Source organism: Enhydra lutris, unplaced genomic scaffold (assembly GCF_002288905.1).
Source record: "Enhydra lutris kenyoni isolate GAN:26980312 unplaced genomic scaffold, ASM228890v2 scaffoldscaffold16, whole genome shotgun sequence".
NCBI lineage: Eukaryota > Metazoa > Chordata > Mammalia > Carnivora > Mustelidae > Enhydra > Enhydra lutris.
In genome coordinates, this window is record NW_019154100.1 from 34,949,381 (window position 1) to 34,972,626 (window position 23,246).

Consider the following 23,246-nt stretch of genomic DNA (forward strand, 5'->3'; position numbering starts at 1 on the left):
TATAGACAACCTCAAGAACGCAATTTAACTCCGAATTTGATTTTTCAAACTTTAGAATCCCATATGCAGTCAAGTGAGTCTCCTACTGAGGTCCCTGTGGCCCAGTAATTCATTAAACATACAGAGAAAGAGAGCAGAGAGGGACAGAAACGTTAATGCCAGCCCGTGCCAGGTGTTCTGTTGACCATCGTACCAGGCAGCCACAAGTTCCTCCTTTTTGGAGCTCACAGGCTGGAAAATAAAGACTTCCCAGCTGGGTAACCTTGAAGACTTGCTTTCACTCTTCTGTATCTCAGTTTCCTTGTCTGTACAATGGACTCACCACAGCACCTATCTCATCAGGTGGTTGAGAGGACTGGAATGGAAAAACCATGCATAAAGTTCAGAATTATCAGTGTTCAATGAGAGTTAGCTGTTAGCAGGATTGATAGGGAAGCCCAGGGTGCTAGAAAGGACATCCATCCCACATGTGGGGGTCGGGGAAGGAATCTTGAAAGAATTGTTATCCCATGTGAGTCCTGTGAGGTTGCTAAGAGAGAGCCAGGCAAAGAGAGGCAAGGGAAGAGAGAGTTAAAGTGTTGGCAATATCATATGCAAAATTCCAAGGCTGAATTCATCATATTATGTACAAGGAAGATGAACAAAGTCTCCTTCAATCAAACCCAAATAGCCAGTATGCCAGTTATCCACTGCCCTATCTGCTGTTATGACCAGTAACAAGAACTGCTCAGCTCCTGCAACGATGCCTACTGAAGGCACATTTAGATTTCGGCCAGCGCTAAATAAGTAATTTTCAGGGAAAAGGAGTAGCATTTCATCTTTGACCCTATGCCAGTCCAAAACCTTATGGGGCAGTGAAGAAATAGTCAAATAAAGATTGCTAGCAAAATGTGACCAGGAAATATAAAGAGGACAGAATAGCGGGCAACAATTTTTCATCATTTTCCCTGAATATGGTTCGTTTTATTTGTCTATTTTTTCACCTTGTCAGCTCCTCTTAGTCTCTTTCTTTCCCCTTTTCTTTTATCTATTATTTAAGCTCTAACCCCATGATTTATTTATTCAATGAGTGAGTCAAGGGATGCTTTATCTAACTGCCCCATACCAAATGCAAATGCATTGCGCAGTTGGATTTCTTCCACAGAATTCAATTCCCTCCAACATTACTTCCAGAGTGATTGAAGAACTGTATCCAAATTCATAAAACTGAGAAAATAAGAGTTTCAGGTGTCCCACTGTTATGCAGAAATAATCACAACTCAATTCTTACACGGAGCCTGGGAAACAAATTCTTCCACAAACAGAAAAAATGACTCTTCTAAGGGCCGGGAACAGGCAACAAGGCATGCATATCATATTGTAAGAGTCCCTTCTTCAGATAGTTTCTTTTGATTTTGTAAAGGTTTGGTCATTTCTGAAGCAGCCAGGCTGTCACTTGCTCTGGCATGGAGTAGTTCTCCCTTTTTGAGAGGTAATATCCAGCTTAGACTCTAGAACTCCAAAGTCCATAGCCAAGCTATAAAGGTGAGAAGAGGGGAAGCCACCATGGGGATACCTCATGTCCAGGCCAGAACTGGGGTGTCATTCCCCACTATCTCGCTCATAAAGAATGATCTCATTTTCTTCCTCTCCCCTCTTTCACCTTCTACCAAGAAGCTGTCACAAACCTCACTGCTTCTAGCCCTCCAACCTGCACGTAGGATGGCCCTGGGTTACCACCAGAGCCTGTGGCCAGGGTCCCTGCCTTCTCACTCTCCCCCTACTATCTTCAGCAGTGTATTCCAGAGTCTTGTGGGGGAGCTTCTTGAAGAGATGCATCCTGTTTGGATAGATTTGCGGTGGAGTCTTAGAATCCTTATTTTTAATGGCTGTGGCGATCGGCCAGGTTTGGTAAACACTGCTTTCAGAGCTAGTGCAGCTATTCAATATCCTCCACCACACCGCACCACCCCCTGTCCTCACCTCTTCTCACACCCCACTCAACTCTCAGTGGGTCACTCAGACCTCCAGGCCTGTCTCAAGCTCTTCTTCCTACTCAACCGTCTTTACTGATTGATGGCTGCTCATTAGTCAACGGTTAGCTAAATCCTGGCTTCCTTGACTGGCCCACCTCTTCTCTGTGAGGGGCTCTCCTCCAGCTCTCGTCACACCCTGTGCATGCCCAGCTAATTACTAATATAGTAAATATTTCAGGCTTTGAGGGCCATTTGGTTTCTGTTGTGACTACTCAATTCTGCCACGGTAGTGCAAAAGCAGCAACTGACTATGTAAATGAATGAGTGTTAAAACTTCATTTACAAAAAAAAAAAAAAAAAAGTAAAGGGCTGCATTAGGTTCAAGGGCCATAAAAATTTGCTGACTTCTGCTCTAGGGTCTGACGGAATCAGTTTTTATCTGGGTTCCATGTTTAACTGCATTATCTTGGATAAGTTAGTTAACCTCTCTAAGTCTTCATTTCTTCATCTATAAAATATATATAATAATGGAGTCATTTCAGTATGACAGGAGGTAATGCTAAGTACAATGTCTGGCGTTTGGTAAACACATGGTAATATCTGCTTAATGTTATAATTGTGAGTTTACTTGTCTATCCTCCCAAGTAGACTTCAAGCTCTTTGAGGTTAGAGCCTGCTTTTCACATCTAAAGCCCCACCTGTCCACCCTTATCTCTTTTTCTCTGCCTTTAACAGAATTCCCACAGCATTCGTTGGGCACGCAGCTGCCCAGCCAGGCACTGACTGTACTCCCCAGCCTCTGCTGTCGCCTGGTGTGGCCATGCGACTGGGTTCTTCACCGTGAAGTGTCTGGCAGAGTAATGCGTGCCACCTCTAAGTCAGATTCTCCCAGGGAATGTGTGTGTCCTCACTTGGTCCTTTTTCTTTCCTACAGGTGGGAGGCGGCAAAAGCAGGAGCCGCCCCCTTAGACCCAGGGGTAGAAGCTGCATGTTGAGGGTGATCTGGTCATCTTGCCAGCCCTAGACTGCTTCTCTCTGGATTATTATATGAAAGGAAAGCACATTTCCATGTTCAGTCACTAGATTTTGGGATTCTTTGTTACAGCAGCTAAGCCTATACCCTGCTGGATTAATAACTAGTCTTTTAAGAAAGGCCCTACCCTTCTCCTTGCTCTACTTGCTGGCTCACAACTATGTTACCAACAAGAGAACATGACCTTTGCTCCTTATTGATCTATTTTCCTGTGGGCTCTTTCACAATCAGTCTTTAACTCCTTGGCTCAGCATTGCTGTCCTTAATCTACCTGAAATTTTTGGACCTTGTGTTTCAGAACGTTCCCCTTGATTTTCCTCTAGAAGTTATAGTTTTGCTCACACCTCTTACCAATCTGCCAGCCATTGCCCTGAGTAGAAAAATCCCCAGGAAATCATTCAGAAGCCCGGCACTGGGCAAGGGCTGGGCTGGGCTATCTCTGTTCTTATTACTCCAAGGACTGGCATGGAAGAAATTAGCTAAATGAGCTAATGAATGAACGGGGTGTAGCAATCAATTCCAACCAGCCCAAATTATTTCTAAATGCCAGAAATTTCCTCTTTCCACATCCCCACTGGTTCAAGATCCTAAATGTTTTTCCTGTGATGAGTTAGTTCCCTGAGACCCATTTCATGGTTGAGGAACTTGAGGGAGAGCAAAGCAAAGTGGTAAATATAATTAACTAGAGGGCAAGAGATTGCCTTGAGTCTTAGCAGCACACTGGCTCGCACAGGTATTTACAGACTCACGCTGCCTGTCTCTGACAAAATCTCCATCTCGTGTGCTGGGAGAGCAGGCATGTGGGCTGGCTAATTATAAATGCCTTTCAGAAGTATGGAGCTTAAAATAATTTCCTCTTGTAGTTTTTCATAACAACGAGCGTTTGTCTTTTTAATTCTTGCAGAAACTGGTGAGGGCTAAGATCACAGACGTTTTTGGAAGAACGAGCCCCCGAGAACACCATACTTTGCTGGCAGGTAAGAGCCCCAGCTGCTCACCTTGAGCAGGGAGAAAAGGGCATCACATTGATCAGGCCTCAAGGCAACAGCCCGTCTGGACTGTGCCCATGAACAGGGAATGAGAATCGAAGAACATTCTGTCTCTTACGGCCTGAGAGCTGCTGGAGAGGATTCACCAAGATGAACACAGGTCTCTTTTTCTGACAGAATAAATGAGAAGTAACATGGATTGAGGCTTCTCTTCTCACCAGTTAGTATCCTTAATCTGTCAGCCTGCAAGATGTCTGAGGAGCAGAAAATGTAATCTTGTCCAGTTTTATGGAACTATGGCCTTTCCTCAGCTGGAAAAACAATAATCAAGTATTCTAACCCTCAAGTCTTTCTGGAGTTGACACAAAGTTAGCGGAGGTAGGGTTTTCATATTTTACGTGTGCCATGAAAATCAGCCTTTATGGAAGCCTCATGCTCACTGTTAAACCCAGCCAGCAGGAAGCAGGGCAGGTTAGGGAAGGTCAGGGTGTGAGCTCTGATAATACCCGAACTGTCTGTGGGCTAATAAAGGGCAGCCAAACTGGACCTGGACACTCATCTCAAAGAAAGGAATGAAGCACATGCGGGCTTGAAGACTGGAGCCGCTATGCTCTGGGGTGAATATGCATTTTCTGCAACCAGATTAAGGATTCATTTTGTCCTTGACACAGTACGAAATTCAATCTGCGCCTACTTACCCTACAGACAACAGCCTGCCAGGGGTCGTGCTAAGATTTTATAATAGTACAGGCAACAGCCTTCGCTAGCAAAATAAACATTTGGAAAATTGTATTTCAGAATCTCGTCTCCCTCCTCTCTCCCCCAGCCCCAGCCCGTCATGCAATTCTGGTTCAGCGAAATGCAGCATTTAATATTTTGGAAATAATTTTCGAGCAGATGGGGAAGAGGCAGGAGGGCGCATCTACTCCTGCCCTTGATGATCTCTTTGCCTCCCTTTCTTTCTCAACAAAACATCTCAAGCAGTGATTGTTTTTCCTTTGAAAGAAAAAAAAAAGCACGAAAGTGTTTTCAAATTTGCTCGCTGTTTTGCTTTGCAATCTTTCTGAGCTGAGATCTTTCCTGTGGGATGGGAAGCTCATTCTGCATCTGATGACTACGGGTATCTTGGAGAGAAGTGAGGCTTGTTTAGGGAGGGAGGGGGCGAAAACCTCTTTCTGCCCCCCACAACAGAACGAGGCTCCTTGTTTCTGTGGAGCCAGTAGAGTGATTCTTCACACTCTCTTTATTGAACTACAAATATCTTTCCAGATGAACACACTCCTAATCTAATTAGCTGTAAACAGGCCTCTCGGGTGCCACACTGCTTAACGAGAGGATGGCAAGAAGGGGAGAGAAGAAGAGGCTGCGGCAGGAAAGATACCCCAGGCCGTGGAGTCTGTTTCATAGGTGCAGTCCGGATGGGGCAATGTATTTGCGGCAGCGTTTTCTGCTTTATAGGGAGACAGAGGCCAAGAAATGTTGAGTAGTCTCATAAAGGGCAGAATGGCCTATGATGAAACAACGATTCACTGATTTGCTTCAGCACTCCCTGCTCTTTCCAGACGATATGATGTATGACTTGGCGCAGCAAATGCAGAGCACCAGACACGCTGGGGCCGTCCTGACTGGTCTTTGTTGACTGTACCTACTCCCACTGGCAGACCCCAAGGGAGGCCACCACAGCTTGGGGGTTACTACGGTTCCTGCATGAAATCAGAGTTCGTGGAGGGATTGCCAGGTGGGGTCAGGGGATGGTGGGTATTCTCTGGTGTCAAAGTCAATGCTATAGAACCCAAATTCAGAACCCCTGTCACCCAAAGCCCTCAGAGAAAGATCCAGAAGCTTCATTTTTAAAGGTGATTCCTGTTTGTTTGCCCTCTTCTGGTCATTTTGGGAAGGCTTCCTGAAAGGTAGTTCACAAGGGAATCTGGGATCTGGCATTTGGTGAAGAGCAGCCTTTACGGAACTCTAGGGATGAGACAGGTCCCAGTATAGAAGGACAGAAAGGGATGAGGCTCTAATTGACTAAAACCATGCAGACAGCCAACCAGGCCTCCCATTCTACTGATGGCCTCTGGGCTCTAAGCCCATGCCTCTAGTCCCTGTTCTGCAGAAGGGGCTTGGATTCTGCAAACTACACTTCCCAGGCTCCTCTGCATCCCCTAGCCAATGGGAGGCACAGGTGGGAGAGGGGCATATGGGAGAGGAACTATTTTGTGGTTTCCAGCTGAGGTCAGCAACCTCCAGCAGCCTTCAGCCTCCCAACCTCCCACTTCCTTTGCTCCTTCCCGCTCATCTCCACATCTCACAGTGGTCCCAGTAGCGGCTGGTCTGTGTGCCCCTGGCAGTCAGTACAGGCTCTGCCAAGGTTCAAGCATCAGCCTCACCTCTTGCTCTAGCTTCTGATAAACCCCCATCTTCCTTTTTGTTCGCTAGCCTAGCGTCAGCAATGATTAATCTCTTCAGAAACTCCCTTTTAGTTCTAATACCGATGTAATCAGTTGCTTGTATTAAATCCAACATTGTGTAGCCGATCTCCTGTATTAAATCCCCTTGTTGGAATGCTTTTATTTTCCTGATTGGTCCCTGCTAACTGCTGACTCTGATACTGACTAGAAACCCAGACTAAAAGGGGTTCCACCTGCTGAATTAGCCAAAAGGTTGGAGGTTCTCTTCCTTTGTGGTGACATTACTGAAAGGCTCTCAAATAGTAGAACCCAGGGGCAGAGTGAGCGTTCTCATGGACACTCTCTTGGGGAACCTCACATATCCCAGTGTGCTCTGGGAATCTTGGGTTGAGAGGTTAGTCCACCGTGTACGGATGGTTTCCCATTTTGCCCTAAGACATTCTATCTTAGAGTACCTCTTTTCTGGCATTTCTAGATGTAAATAATTTTGGAAACCACACTGTGGTACTCCACAACCACATCTTTCTTTTGTAAATCCTCCAAGTTTAGACACTGGAGGCAGCAGGAAAACTCTGTGACAGCGGTTCTCAAAATATGGTCTGGGGAACCCTGGGAATCTTTGGGACTCTCACAGAGAGTTTATGAGATCACTATTTTCCTCATACTTCTAAGACTTGATTTGCCTTTTTCATTTGCCTTTTTATTTCACCCATGAGGATACAATGTGGTTTTCAAGAGGCTACATAAATGCATATGAAAACAGATTGAAGAGGGAAGCAGGTATGGGGATCTGGCTGTCTTTAGCCAGAAATCAAAGAGATTCACAACAATGGAAAAGAAAACTACGCTTCCAGCTTGTTTTTTGTTTGTTTTGGAAAATAAAGTTATAGGTCATAAAAATGTTACTTATATTGATTGTTTCTTATTGTTATTGTCAAATGAATTAATGAATAATTCACAGCGGAGGCTTCCGACCACAGGTGGTGCTGGGCGGAGGGAGAAGAGGTATAATCAGATGTGATTCTTCTGGCTGGGCTGATGTCCAAAGCTGGCTCTCTCTAATGGGGGCTCTGAGAGGCCCTGCTGGGAACACGTGACTAACCTTGCAGGTGCAGTCAGTGCATTCTCTTCACCCCCTCTAGTCTTTCAGTACTTGTGCTCCAGTCCCTGGTCATCTGGTTTACCCTCCATGGTGCAGTCATCTCCAGGCAATCTTCTCCAGGATTTGTAATGATTCCAGCTGGCTCTCCCTTCCTGGGGTCCATGTCCTTGCCCCCAGGACACACATTCGTTCTTTCCTCAGTCACCACTCTTACATTATTCATGAGAGTGTTGGACACCAACCCCTTCGACCCCAGTCTCCGGAGACATCTATCCAGGTCCGCTAGTGGTTGCCTACTCTGAGGGGGGAAGCATGTCCACCCTTTCCTTGAGGGGAGAGCTGAGCCCCACTGCCATGCTGACACCAGCCATGCCCTGCCTCAACTCTTAGACCTTTGAGGTGGGCCTTCTGCTATAGGTAGCAGAAGTGATTTTTCACTCCCTTCTTGTGCATGTCCTACTGAAGTCCTTCTGATATTTGACTGCGGAAGGTGGGAATTGTTGGCCCACATTGTCTTGGGCCTCAGTTGAAACTTAGGTAGAAATAAATAGTCCATTTTAAAACATCCTCTTGTAAAATCATCCCAAATTTCTGATGAGATAGCTATCACTACTTACATATTTTTAGGTGAAGAAATTAAGCTCAGGGAGGATTAGTATGTGGCTAAGCTAGAATTTGAACTCAGGTCTGCTTAAAAGTCCAAGATTATTTTATAGAGAGTTAATTTAGGGGCTGGAAACTCTCCTCCGGGCAAGGTTCTTGGCTCAAGGTGTCAGTTTCCTACATGGCTATCATGCTATCAGTTGGGTGGCCATACATCCCAGTTTGTCTGGGCCAATCTAAGTTAATGCCTATTATCCTCATATAATTACCAGTAGTGATCCCTCTTTCCTCAGGTTTGGACAACGAACTGTAAGTTCACTATAACTATTGGGAGTTAGGGGTATGATGCAGAAGAGCCAGAGGTATCAGAAGTTTCTTACGGGGACAGACTCTTCCAGTAGAGTCTCCAAAAGCTGGTTCGACCCTGCAGGGAAGACCTGCAAGGGGGGTGCAGTCGATACAGCAGCCTCTTCTGATGTGCGGATGCCCTCACAGCCCCAGGGTAAGCCCCTCAGGCGGGACATCTCCCTCAGTGAGGCTGATCTCTTCAGGAATTGGCTGTAAAGTCCACAGGGTGGGAAGTGTATGAGAAAAATACGTGTCCACTGTGCATTCTAGATAACTGCTGAGTTTGCCCATTTCTTTTCTTCCTCACTGTACTCTTCCAGGTTAGCGCACTTTCACTAGAAAGAACCTAGCTGGTCTACTTTCCTGTCTCCCCCCACCCCTCACCAGTCCAATCCAACTTGCCATTGGAATCAGGGTGATATTTCTAAAATTCAAATATGACTGCTGCTATTTCTCAGTTTAAAACCCCTTGGCGGCTTCCTATTGCCTTCAGGATAAACTCTGAATTCCTTAATGTGGCCTCAAGGACCCCTGAGATCTGTCTCCTATGCACCTTTCCAGACTCTTCTCATACCTTCTCCACTTCGTATTCTATTCTCATCAATGCAGCCACACTAGACTTCTTCTCAGAATGCTGAACCCTCTTACTTCTGTGAGCCTTTGTGTGCTCTTTCTGCTCCTGGGACACTCCTTCCTGTGAGGACCAGACTGCCCGAACTCCTTCTTTCCTTGAGTTCGGGGCATGCATATGCCTTGCGGCAGCTATGGAACTTGCTGGTCTTTATTCGCCCATAAGGCCTGAAGCCTTCTGAAGGCCTGGTTCTTTCCATGCCCTTTACTTCCGCGTCATTCGCATCTATCACAGGGCTTTGTACACAGTTGGTCCCAGGTTAGTACTTGGCAATATTTTGTTTACTTGCCACAAGTATTAAAGCCAAACAATCAGAACATGAGACATCAGAGCTCAACATATGTCACGGATGTCTGTCGGGCATTGTAGTGATATATGTATGCTGACTCCCTGGCAAATGAAGAGATTCTATAGATGATACGTTTAAAAAATTAGTTTTTTTTGTTTTTTTTTTTTTTAAAGGAGTATGATCCATAGTAGCCCAGAAATCAATCAGCTTAATATCCAGTCGTGGCCAGATGGTTTAGTAGATTATGGCTTGTATACTGAAAAAGATGCTAGAGAACACTGACAAATATAATGAATACAAAGACTAAGTAGCAATGTGGAAAAATGATTATAATTAGTGCTAATTGAAAAAAAGGAGAATGGCCAATTGCATACTTGCTACTCTTATAACTACATAGTGTGTGTGTGTGTGTGTGTGTGTGTGTATGCACAGTGGGAGTCGAGTTCTGGGAAAGAATGGAAAAATAATGAGAAAAGTTCAAGATGGTGGGGATTTTTTTTTTAACTCTCAAAATTGGTTCTAGTACTGACTTCCTATCTTCTTTTTTCCCGCAATAAGAAGAATATTAAGAGAATATTTTAAAACTAATCTGATATTCCCAAATGTTAAAATGATTCTCCCCGGGTGGTAGGATTAAAGAGAATGTTAATGATTTCTTAATAATTTCTGTATTGCTTATTTTTCTCCATTGAATATTTAACATTTATAATTAGATAAAAACAATAATGCAAATATTTACTTTCTTCCCTCTCTCACTTTGAGCAGATATACTTGCTTCCCCACTGATCTTGGGCATGGCCGTGTGACTTGCTTGGGCCAATGTATTGATTGTGGACATGACGTAGCAAATGTATTTGTGTGGGGGCCCTTGTCCTCTTGCACTTCCACAATTACCATGAAAAGAATACTTCCTGGATAGACTGCCCAACCAAGAAAAAGGAGAGACATGTGGTACAGACTTAGACCCAACCTTTAGCTTGGAACCAAGACCAACAGGGTCTAGCTGACCCTAGATAACCCACAGATGTGTGAGCGAGAAGAAATGGGGACTGTTTTAAGTCCCTGAGACTTGGGGTAGTTTGTACAGCATTATTTTGATAATAACTTGGTGATATACCTTCTTTTCAATGCTAACTTTCTAAGCAAAATATTTCTCTATTATCCTTGTCTCATCTCCCATCTTATAAATAGCACAACACAGAAGTGGCCCAGGCTTGGAGTGGCTGGATTGATCTGTAGCTTGGAGACATATGTTAACCTGGGGAGACACTTTGAGAACACTAGAACATCAAAGGCTTGAAATAGGTGATAGAATGCCGCTAAATTTGTGGTGTTGTCCCTACCACCAACAGCATTATTAACATTTTGGTGAGATTCATGAACCCAATTACCATTATGCCCAGTTTGGCTTCCACATCAACTCTACATTATTGCCCTTCTCGTGGCCATTTCTCAAGACTACAATTTACTGCCAAAAAATGACAGGGGAGTGGGGTGGGAAACACAGGTTTCCCTGGCTATCTAAACAGGGAGAGTTCTCAAGGTTTGAGTTAGGTCATTCTGCTTTTCTGAAAGACCTACATTAGCATGGTAACGGCTTTCTTTTCTTTTCTTTCTTTTTTTTTTTTTTGGTAAAAGTGAACATCTTCTTTAGATTTCTTTTGGTTGGGAAGAAAGGGGGCTAATATAGGTCTTCTGTAAAAGCAAAGTGGCATAAAACAAACTTTCAGCAACCAGGGGACTCCTGTAACCCAACCCAAACCAACAATGCTGAGCTGCAGTATTTCACTTAATTTGTTGTTGCAAACAGCAGATTAAAAAATGTTACAATTCAGATCCCAGTTGTCAGGACTCCAGACTGCTGGGCTAGCTTCTCAGTGAATCTTTCTCTTCCCCAGAGATTTCGCACACTATAGAGTGAGCTGCTGGCTCTGGTGAGAGTTTCTGAGACGCCATTCTCTCCAGGAGAACCCTAAAGGGAGAGGCACGCTTCACCTCAGCCTCCAGAGGCCCAGAGGTGGGATAAGAAGGACAAGCACAAGGACATGGGCCGGCCTGGTTAGCTGCCACCACTGCACTGCATGAGCTGTGAGTCAATCTACTTTTTGTCTAATTTGAATCCAACATAGAGTCCAAAGCATTTTCACAGCCCTTAGATCATGAAACACATGGCCTTGCCTGAGATTGTTCCTACCATCATTTACAAGATGTCATCTTATTCAAGATGACAATGAAAGGAAGTGAATCTTCCACCTGTTAGCTGTGTGACCTTAGGCAGTCTACCTAACCTCTCTGAGTATCTGTGTGTACAGTGAAGCTATGTCGTAAAACACCTACGTTGGAGGGCTTTTACAAATACTAAGAAAAACAGCACTTTGGTGTTTTTTAAGCTCTTTGCTCAAAACGAAACAAAATGATACCCGAGATCTTTGATTGCAATATTTGGTACCTACACAGTACAAATTCACTGAAGAAAAATGAAGAAAATGTTACCCAGTGTTCTACAATCCAGACACATCAAATGTACTGATCCACAACCTTCCAATTATTTTCTTTGCTTGCATACACAGATGCACTTACATAGTCACAAAACTGGTTCATACATTATTATTTCATAACCTATTTTTGCCCCCTAACAAGTTATTATTTGTATATTTCTTGCTAAGAAATATGTCTATGACATGTATATTAGTGGTTGCATAACATTTCATTTTATGGATATATTTTTGCATGTCTAATTCCTGTTTTTTATTTTTAATTTATTTTCTAATTTTTGCTCTTATAAGTAACTCTTTGATGAATACTCATGTACATAGATTCTTGAGCAAATGACTAATCAGTTTTAGAGGTAAACTTCCAGATGAAGAATTCATGATTAAAACCACCAACATTTTCATGTCACTTTATATATTTTGTCAAATTGCCTTTCAGAGAAGTTCTACCAACTTAAACACTCTTGGTGGTGAAAGAACATGTCCATTTCACCGTATCTTTGCTGAAAATAGGTCTTTATCACTTCTTAAGCTTTATCTGTTTGACAGATGATAAATGATATTCCATTGTTTTGTGTTTCTTTGATTACAATTAAAGATGAAACTATGTTTATATTTATTAGTTATGTTATTAAAACATTTAAAAATTTTATTATTGACATGCAGGAACTGTGTGCTATTAGGGGATTTAAATATTGCCTTGTATGTTATAAATATTGTTCTCATTTTTCATTTGTCTTTTAACTTTATGGATTTTTTTTGACATTGTTTACATTTGATAATGTTATATACTGAAATCTAGTAATATTTGGAATAGTTGGAATAGTAATCTGGAATACTTCTTAAAATAATCTTTCTCAGGAAGGCATATGTCTGTTATGTTTTCTGAATCTCTGAAAACGGAAAATAAGTTTCTGGAAGAACAAACAATATCTTGGCAGCCTGAACAGTTCTGACATGCAACCCTCAAAATCCTGTCGAGGCTATTCTACTATTTTCTAAAAGTTAGCATTGAGAGGTAAGTCTGATGCTAAAATGGTTTTTTCCTCCTAGTAAGTACCCTGGTGGTTTTTGTTGTTGTTGGGCAGAATGATTGCAAGATTTTTCTTTATATTTGGAATGAAAAAAAAAAAAAAAAAGGAAGACATGGTAAATAGAGTCTATTTTGCACTTGGGCCTGTGCTCACTGCGGGTTTAGGATTGAAGACAAGGATTCCCTCAACTCAATAATTGAGTTACCTTTTATTGCTTATTTGGTCACAACTTCCTCTCTGCCTGATATGTTCTCTTTTCTGGTTCTCCTATTCAGTCTCCAGAACCCATCCCGAATGCCGGTTCTCGGAGTTCCAGAATTTCCCCAGCAGGAGGGCTGGTTTGCTAATCTTGTTTTTTGCATCATCAACTTGCTTGTAAGTGTTGTCACTGGATTTTTACTTCAGGTGATTATTGTTCTTTCTCCCCAAAGTAGTCTTTCCTGATGTCTGACTGCTCCTTTTTCATGGGTACAATCTCCTGTTGACCATTATTGAGAACCTGAATTTAACATTGTACAAAATGCCATTCTGTCTCCTACAGCAAGCTTTTGGCTTTTTTTTTTTTTTTAAAGAGCATTCCTCTTTTGAGATCATGAGCATTTTTTTATATGTCCAGATGTTTCCCTGCTTGCTCCTCTTTACAAAGGGAAGTCTATGTCTGTTCAGTTTTGGGACTTGGCACAGGTTCAGCTGGAGTGTTTAGGTGTATGTTCAATTTCTCTAGTTTGAGAAGAAGGGGTCAAGGAGGAATTGATAATTCCTGTAGTTGGATTTCTCTAGATCGGAGTTTCAGGGTTCTTGGAGAGGGAGAAGGGAACCACGCCCGAGGTGGCCATATGACCAGGGTTTCCCCATTGTGCCCAAGTCTCCTTTCCACCTGACAGGGGCACTGTCCCCCTTCTCTAATGGACAGGACAGTTGCTGTGATGAGCCGGCTGTGACAATGCCCTCACATTTCTTATCACCTTGTTTGAAACGAACCAAGCTGGAATGGCTGTGGCTGCGCCTTTTTACAACAGATTTTGCTGAGGAGGGAGATTTGCACGTGTTTGGAGTTGGCATCGCATTTAGAGGGAGCAAGGGGGGACCAAACACAAAGGGTGGCACGTCCGGGATGATTACTGCCAAAATTACTTACCAAAGACATCTGTGAAGCTGTGATCCATTCGGGAGAGATGTGAAAATGAGCCCCAGCTGAGTCTCCCAGCAGAATGATCCCCCTGGGCTGTGAACCTGGGAGGCACAATTTATTTGCATTATTTATGCACTCCAGTAGTTTGGAGCTTCTGGATTGGGTGGTCAGAAGGGTAGACACCCGGGTGTGTATCCCGCACAGAGCCTCATAACAGTGACGCACTGCCGCTTTTCAAGCGTTGGGGAGCGAGGGGGATCGCAGTTAGGAGTTGACGGAGATTTCTAGGCCACTGAAACTGCTAGCTAAGCTGTACAGATGCAGGTGCGTTTCCTAGCTCAGCATAAAACAAAACTGCTGTGCAACCTCATGAGTGAATGATGGATGAATCAAGGAATCCATACTTTATCTGAACTCGGAAATACACCCTGGGTTTTGGTTTTGGAAATGGCTCTCTTGAATTCTGTTGTAATTCACTCTAAGCATTAGTGATCTCATGGAGCAATTTGGACTTTTCAAAGTTGTTATGGTCTTTTAAAGCCCTTAATCCATATACACAAAAGCACCGGGCGGACAGTTCTGGTTGATTAACGGGAGATGAACATAAAGGTCTCTGAGAAGCCCTATCTGGAGGTTAGGAATCTCTTAATCTGCCTCTGAGGCCCATCCACATGATTTATCTACCCATGGGTGATGGATGTACTCTTTTTATTTCTTTTAAAGATTTTATTTATTTACTTGACAAACAGAGATCACAAATAGGCAGAGAGGCAGGCAGAGAGAGAGAGGAGGAAGCAGGCTCCCTGCTGAGCAGAGAGCCCGATGCGGGGCTCGATCCCAGGACCCTGGGATCATGACCTGAGCCAAGGCAGAGGCTTTAGCCCACTGAGCCACCCAGGCACCCCTGGATGTACTCTCCTAAATCCCTTAAGATCCTGAAAAAATCAACGGATCCCTCCCAAAGTCAGACAGAGGGGCGCCTCTTTCCCCTAGACAATCAGACTAAGTTGATTCAGGGCAAGGACTGTGTGGCATCTGCCCAGGACAACTCAGAGCCAAGCATAGCCCTTGGTGCATAATAGGGATAGGCATTCAGGAAATATCCATCAAGTGGAGGAATGAATGAATGACTGGAATGCTTTTCAGTGTTAGGGAAAAGCACTGCCCATATGTAAAAAGTGAGGCTAGCAGAGGGTCTTGCCTGAGACCCTTTGGGTATTACCAGGCACAAATTTTCAGTAGTATGTGGGTGATCATAGGTTTTTCCCAACAATACTGGCAGCTCAGATGTCTGTGGCATTTGGGCATTTAGAACACAGAGCTTTTGCTCAGATTTTTGGGAACTCCCCAATGGCTATAACTTGGAGATCTCCCTCAAGTCACCCAGATATGAATCTTCAGCCCAGTTGCCTGCCACAGGGATTCTGTCAGCACAAACCCAGATGTCTGACCTTGTTGTGTATTGAGAAGGACATGGAAATGCCAGCACCTCTATTAGTTTTCTTATCTGGGAGAAGTGCTAGGTTTCCACTACCTTGTGCTCTCTCCTGTTGCCTTTTCTGGCCTCATCATTCAATTTTCCAATCATTTCCAATCTCCACATAAAGGGGGCAGTCAGAAAAATTCAGTTGTGCTTTTTCTAGGTTCTGCCTCCATTTTCTACAAGTTTTTTCATAGCTTTTTCTCATGAAAATAAATGGACATCCATCAACTTTAAGCTCTAGCACCAGCCACTTCCTCCCTTGGGTGGTCTGTTGGCTTAAGTGTGACTCAGACTAGAAAAGAGTGTCCCTGTTGTGATAAGCACATTAACTCTACAATACATACCTTCACAGAACTTCTTCTCATATGGAATTCCATCTTTTGGATCAATACCCTTCAAAAGAGAAATGGTGTGATTAGCAGTTTGTTTTTAAATGTATGAGACACATACACTGAGGCTTTCCCTAATGGCTTTAAAAGTACAAAAGCAAGTCAATGGATAAAACCCATTAAAGTCTCCTGAGCCCTTAATTCAACACAGCGACACTCTGTGTGAGCTGGGCTTTAGGGTTGGGGGCAGGAATGAGGAGAGATCCAGACGGCCAACCATCTGGTCCAGAGGATGCCCCTCTGGCAGTGTCTGGAGGGCTGGCAGTGTCGCCACGAGGGGGCGTTCTGGGCCCACTAAGTGACCAAGACACAAGGTCAGTGTGTGTCCCTCTGTCTCTGAGCTGGAGCTCTCAGTGCGCTGACGTCTCCACTCCCTAAACAAGGATGCTTCCAGAGCAGCAATTCTCAGCGGGGCTGGCTTCCCCTCCACCTCTGCCCCGAGGGACATTTGGCAAAGTCTAGACATTTTTGGTGGTGACAACAGGGGGAGGGGGAGCGCCTGGCATCTAGTGGGTGGAGGCCAGGGATGCGGCTGCACGTCCTACAATTTCCAAGGGACCTGGATTTCCAAGACTCTGGGATTTTGTTGGGATTTCTTCTATTGTTCTAATTAACTATTTGCTCTCGTATTTGTAATTTGGTATTCTTTTTGTTCAGGAGGATCCTCAGTCATGTATTAGCTCGAGACCCCACAAAACAGGGGTCTGCTGCCATTGTTGTCCTCAGAGAAGTATTTGGTTGGGCTTCCTCCTTTCTTCCCTCTCTCTTCCTAAAAGCTTCAAATCTGCTATTCATGGAGAGCTGGAACACCAGCATTAATTTCCACCCTGACTGACTAGCTTTGTGGAATAGAAAGAAAATGGCTGCCTTAGAGGTGGCAATAAGAGCTTTTTTCCAACAGCTATTTGGGTTGCTGTAAAACTTTGCTAACAGAATTCTTCATTTAATTTCGCCTGACTCAACGCAGAAAAAAGGGGTTGGATGTGGGTGACTTCAAGGGGCTGTGACTGACAGACCCTCAACTCTCATTACATCCCTGCCATCCATCATGTGAGATCCGACTCTACAGCCCTCTTCCAGTTTGCAGAGAAAGGCTGCTTTCATCTGTCCTCTTCTTTCATAGGACTGACTAAAGCAAATGGGCTTTTAAGGAGGGCAGAACGTCAGAGGATGGGACTAGGTTTGAATCTGGTTGCTTACCCAAATGCCATTACAGTTTGAATCCTCGTGCATATCCCAGTTGTCTGGCCTAAGAAGAAAACAGCAACATTGGCCTTCAGCATAGACTTCTTGCCCCGTGAATGTCAGCTGAATGAATGAGTGAACGAGTGCTGTATGAAGGGTCAGTGATGGACAACAGGCTTGTCAAGGACGCGTGCCATGCATAACAGTCAGTGGCACACAGAAACCTCCACTTGGCCTCTGCCAGTATCTTGGTTTGGGATTATTTTCTGAGCACCGCGGACCAACTCCAGTGCCTCTATTCATGGGCCGTGCTGTGGGACAGTGCTGACGGCAGAGTGAATGAGTCAGCAGCCCACTTTATTTAGATAAGTGAGGCATCCCATGACGCTCTAGACTCCCAAACATCTGGTAAACGGAACACTGTGGCCCCACAGTCAAGAGGAAGGTCGCGCATCCACTTTCTGAAGTTCGAGATGTGGCCGGCTGAACATCAGCCCGGGACTGAAAGGCGACATATGGTCCACTCACGGGAGCTCCTGCCTCCCTCCTCAGTCCCGCGTGTGGACCTCGAGCAGGAGGCTGGGCACAGGCCCCCCTGTACCCTGCGGACTCGCATGTTCCTCCTACTAGACCAGAAGCTCCATGAAGGGAGGCCCTACTTCATTTCATTAACCGCCCGACACCAGGCAGAGCGCTGGGCAACGAGCAGGTGCTCCAGGAGGGTTTCCTGGACAAATGGTGAACGAATGCTGTTCTTTCTTCACTGAGCTTTACTTTGGTGGGGACACGGAGGTCCCTTCTCTAAGTACAAATCCCCTAGGCTGGGGCTGGAATGACGCCTCCTGCCTCCTTTTTAGAAGATAATTTCCCGAGTCAGTGGAGACGTACCTTCTGCCCGGGTATGCCATCCTGTTGCTGTCATTGCAGTCTCTCCCTCGCCAGTGGTAGCCCCTCAGCGTCTGGAATTGAAGAGCACACACAGGAAGGGTTCATTTCTGCCCCTTGTTATCCACGAGGAAGGGCAGTCAAAGCTGTCCCAGGGGTACCGACATGTGCAATTCTTAATTCCAGTACAATCTAGGAACACTAGAGGTTACTAAGAAAATTAAGATTAATATGCTGAGACATGCTGTGTGAGGGAAATGTAACAGAGTCCTAGCGCCAATGCCGAGTGGTAGTGTGTGTGCGTGTGTGCTATTGGGTGTGTGCCTGTACGTGGGTGCACAACAGTGTATGCACGTGGGCACGTGTGCATTTTTAGGTGTGGTTATGTGCATGCCTGCTGTACGTACATATGCATGTGTTCATCTGTGTGTGTTTGTGTGTGTTTGTGTGTGTGTGTATATACACTTCCATGGACAGCAGGACATCCAACTCTCTGAACTTCATTAGTTATCAATCTTCTTAGCCTCCAAAATAGTTGATTTATTTGGTCAAATGAATAATCGTACTGGATAATTTAAAAATCTCTAGCCGAGTGTTGGCTAACTTTGTGGATTTATTATGTGATTGACCTGTCTTGATCCTTGATTTGAAAGACTTAAGAGTCACAATAATATCAAACAACATCTTCATTTCCCCCATTCCCAGGTAGACTATCTGAGATCCCACCAACTTGGTGGAGTTACACATGCCCCTTGCTTGTTCGCTTTTGCAGAGAACATCCTGACATCCGTACTGCTCTAAATCAAACACGTGGATACACATGAACACAACACACACGCACTCTAAAAATAGGTTTAAGAATTTCCAAAATAATTCTCAGCACCTTTCAAGATAAATGAAACACCCAGCTGGGAATGGCATCAAGAAACAAAAAACAGTCCTGGCCTAAAGACCTACTCTGATAGCTCATGTCCTATTAAGAAGCCAAAAAGTCCATAAAAATCATGGGATGGTGTATTATCAAATTTTTAATACATTCCAATGGAATTCAGTCTTGTCTTATTAAAGGTAGGATATTTGTAGAAAGTGATACAATATTTAGTGAACATCTGGTTACCCTTCACAATACTTACTGGGAAAACGCTGTGTTTGTCTGAATCTACATCTTTGAATGGCACAGAATTTTGTATCGTTCTAGAAAAAAAGAAAACAAAACAGCTGGTGAGCTAAGAAAAAAGAAACTGTTTATGGAAACAAACAGGGACATTTCAGATGCGGCTGTGTTGAGTGTATGTGATAGAAGTCCATTCTAAAAATAAAATGAAGTGTCTCCATGGTATGGAAGAGTGCCAGCCCCACTTTGCCAATCTCTGCTCTCCACCTAATTAGAACTATTTTCTCTCTGATATTAATTTGGCCCATATGGGGAAGTGATACAATTACATCAACATTTTAGAGAAGACAGGATATTGATGTTGAGATGCCCAGAGAGGAAGGAACTGCATTTTCGGTCCAATGAGCTCAGCACTATAGATTGAATTTGTGCCATTTTACACATTCTGTGATGGAAGTTTTTTTCTTAAAATCTACTCTTTTAAACCACTAACTCAAAGAATCTTGAGGCATTGAGCTGGCAACGTTCACTCCCATTCATGAGCCTGGAAAACCAAAGACTTGGATGATTGATGACCAAGGAAATTCATGCTAAAGCCACAGACCCCTCACCCGAGGGAGGCTCTCCCTCTGTGTCCTCACTACCAAACTTTTCCCAGCTCCTGCATGGCTCACACTGTTTCCCTCTAGGAAAATCTCTTCTGGGGTAGCAGGCTAGTGCCATCATATGGCAGGGTGAGGCTATTGGCAGAGCCTAGAATGTAGAGAGTAACATGAGCCTTTACAGAATTTATTAAATGGTCTTTCGAATCAAGAGCATTCCAGCAGTTGTGAGAGCCTCAGGGCAAATGGATTCAGCAAGAGCCAGCATGGAGCTTAACTGGTGTCTTGGAATCTGTCTTACTAACTCAGGGATGGTGGACCCAGAGTCTAGGTCATAAGCTTCTCTGGAGATGGCCTCATGAGAGTAAGTCGCTTCCCCCTATGTACATATTTGACCTCTTGGACAGCTAGTATAGTTTTCTAGGTGAGAAAAGGAGGAAAGACACAGACACAGACACACACACACACACACAGACACACACACACACACACACACACATACATGGTACAGACCCAGACAGTCTTAATTTGTTAGCCTGGGAAAGATGCTAGGTGAAAGGTCCCACTTAGTACTCCAAAGTTCTCCCCAACCCTTGCCATCCTGAGGATGGGAGTTTGAAGGAACAATGAGCTGTCTCTAGAACTGTGAGTTCATTAAATTAACGAACAAATGAAGCAGATGAATTAATGAACAGATGAAGCAAATTAATAAGCAGAAAGGCTCAAAGTAACTAACATAAACCATACATTCTAGACATAGTACAGAAGATTGCTCATCTAAAGTAGCATGAACTGCAATTTACATAAACTCCACAACCCCTCATTCATAGTCTCCAATCCAAAGAGTTCTGAAAACTGAGGTTTTTTTTTTTAACTTTGCAGAAAATTCATTTGGTGGTAACTGGATCTGAACTGTATAAGGCAATTCAACTGCTTTATCCTACTTAGTGTGAATATTTATACATTTCACTACTGGAATATAAATGTGTTTGATCAGAAGGTACTGAGAATGTCAGGTAACCTATGGTCACCATATACTGATTGTCTTAAAATCTGGGAAATTCTGAATTCCAAATCACAGCTGGCTTCAAGGTTGTAGATAAGACACTGTTGTAGTTTACTAACATTACTTCTTAAAAACTGTATCTAGGGGCGCCTGGGTGGCTCAGTGGGTTAAGCCTCTGCCTTCGGCTCAGGTCATGATCTCAGGGTCCTGGGATTGAGCCCCACATTGGGCTCTCTGCTTGGCGGGAAGCCTGCTTCCCCTTGCTTTCTCTGCCTACTTGTGATCTCTGTCTGTCAAATAAACAAATAAAATCTTTAAAAAACAAAAAACTGTATCTAAATCTGATACTCATATATCCTTATAGATGCCTGGCTGTAGGCTGAAACATACATTCATTCATTCCATAGGTATTTTTAGAGTCCCTGCTGTGTGCCAGACACCACGTTAGATATTACGATGAGTATAAGCTATATTTCCAATGCTAGAGGAGCTTCATGGGGGCAAACAACTCATCAGTAGGCAAATACAATGCTATGGAGAAAATGTTAAAAAGGGTTGGGCATCAAGAGCCAAAAACACTTCTAATACAATACAGGGAAGAAGGTAATCTTAAGTTTAAATTCAAAGGAAGACAAAGCATTTTCAAGGCACATAATTGGGTGAAGAATGTTCTAGTAGGAACAAAGAGTCATGGGAAGTCTCTTAACATAGCTCTGGATTCTGAAATTAGACTCTCAGGGTTTGAATCCCAGGTCTGCTGTCTACTTGCTATATAACCTTAGGCAGATTATTTAATCTTTTGTGCCTCCGTTTCCTCATTTGTAAAACAGGGGCCAATATTAGTACCTGCTTCCTAGGGCTGTTGTAAAGAGTGAGTTGCTCCATGGGAAGCATAAAGACCTGTGCCAAGTATGTGGAAAACGCTCACAAAACATTAGCTTTTTATTATTTTGTGCAATGGTTACAGTTATTCCAAGGATGATTTCTAGGGCTGGGCAAACAGGAGGCAGGGATCTGTTCCTATGGCATTTTAGTTTCTGGGGCCATCCCAAATCAAATTTCAGATTTTCAGATTTCGAGGCACACAGCGTTCTGCCCAGTTACCTTGTCGGCTGGGACCTGCTCAGGGATGAATATAAAATCTATTTCCAAGAGAGCCATTGCTCTATGACTGCCAGTTGTCGAGCTAGCGGGCTTGATCCAGTGAGCAACTGTAATGCGGGTGAATGTTATTCATTACATAATAGAATAGCTATTCAAGTTCAAACTCCCTAAAATTATTTCATGAAACTGGGGCATTACAACAAAAGGAAACTAGGGAGAATCAAGTTTCCATGTGTAGCTGTCTCACATTCGAGTCCCAGGCAGCACTCCAGGGCTGGGAATGGTTCTGTTCAATATGCATGCGAATGTGTCAGATGCATCTCTGCAAGAGGAAATGAGAGCCGAGAAAACCAGGAAAGAATACACCCGGGCTCACCTTGGTGGCAGGGACAGGGACCAATATGGTTGGGAGGAGTGGGCCATAGGGAAGAAGGAACAAGTAAAAAAAGAAAAGAAAAGAAAAGAATGATGAACAAAGGCAATTAACAAGGGCTAGGATAGTCTGTATGTCTTTATGTGAAATGATCCACATGCAGGTTTATGCATATGGAAATTAAATAACAAGAAAAGATTATTAAGAGGGGATTCTCTTGACTTACCATTGTTACCATAAAAAGTAGACAGTGCATAGGCACTGTGAATTCTTACTAGCACAAAACAAAACAAAAAAGAACAAAAAACTTGATTGCCCCAATGGTAGTAGCTTGGTATCCTACACATTTTTGTTCTAGTAAAATAGTGCCTTTTCTTTCTTTATGCCTTGTTTCTTCAGTGAGTCCCTACTAATTGGAAGCAAAGTGTCTAAGTACAAAGATAAAAGGTTTACTAAGAGATGGTGTCCCCACCCTCTAAGAGCTGTGGGTGGTATGGGAGCCCGATGGGGAGAGGCCTAGAAGAACGGGGTGCATGAGCAGGCACTGGTGAGCTTGGGGTATGGAGGGCTAGCCAAATGCTGGGGAGCAGGGAGCTAGGAAACTGCCCACAGTGGGGACACCGTCACTGTATTTTGAAGGCATTAGACCAAGCAGGATGAGGCAGAAGAGGCACAGAACAGGAAAGGCATTACTCCTGGAAGGGACTTTAATGAAGGATTATGTAATAAAAGACAGGTAGGCCTTATCTCTACCATCTGCTGACTGTGCTTTGGGGTCAGACATCCAATATGCTAGAACCTACTTGCTCATCCAAAAGTGGGGTGAAAAGTCAAGGGACAGACAACTGAGTGGCTCTGAGCCTGGCCTTTGCAACCAGGCTGCTGGGTTCCAATGCCAGATTTATTGATTACTAGCATCACAGCCTTGGGCAAAAGACTTTACCTCTTTAGAAAGGGGACAATGATGCCATCTGCCTTGTAGGGCTGCACTGACAAGAGTTCCTAGTGCATAGACCTTATCAGACAACCTTTAGTCATTGTTATTATTACTAAGCCACAGGTTGCTTTGAAGAATAAATGAGGCTGCAT

General features: G+C 43.8%; 1 protein-coding gene across 1 annotated transcript in view; it reads right to left on the minus strand.

The window, feature by feature from the left end:
- The window catches only part of LOC111147266 (acyloxyacyl hydrolase), a 162,060-nt gene that overhangs the window by 73,675 nt on the left and 65,139 nt on the right, over positions 1-23,246 (minus strand). Inside the window, exons 7-11 of the mRNA XM_022503203.1 lie at positions 19,092-19,152; positions 17,962-18,032; positions 17,089-17,137; positions 15,844-15,892; positions 14,023-14,117 (exon numbers count right to left, since the gene is read on the minus strand). Of these exons, the coding sequence (XP_022358911.1) occupies positions 14,023-14,117; positions 15,844-15,892; positions 17,089-17,137; positions 17,962-18,032; positions 19,092-19,152 (325 nt within the window). The remainder of the gene's footprint in view (positions 1-14,022; positions 14,118-15,843; positions 15,893-17,088; positions 17,138-17,961; positions 18,033-19,091; positions 19,153-23,246) is intronic.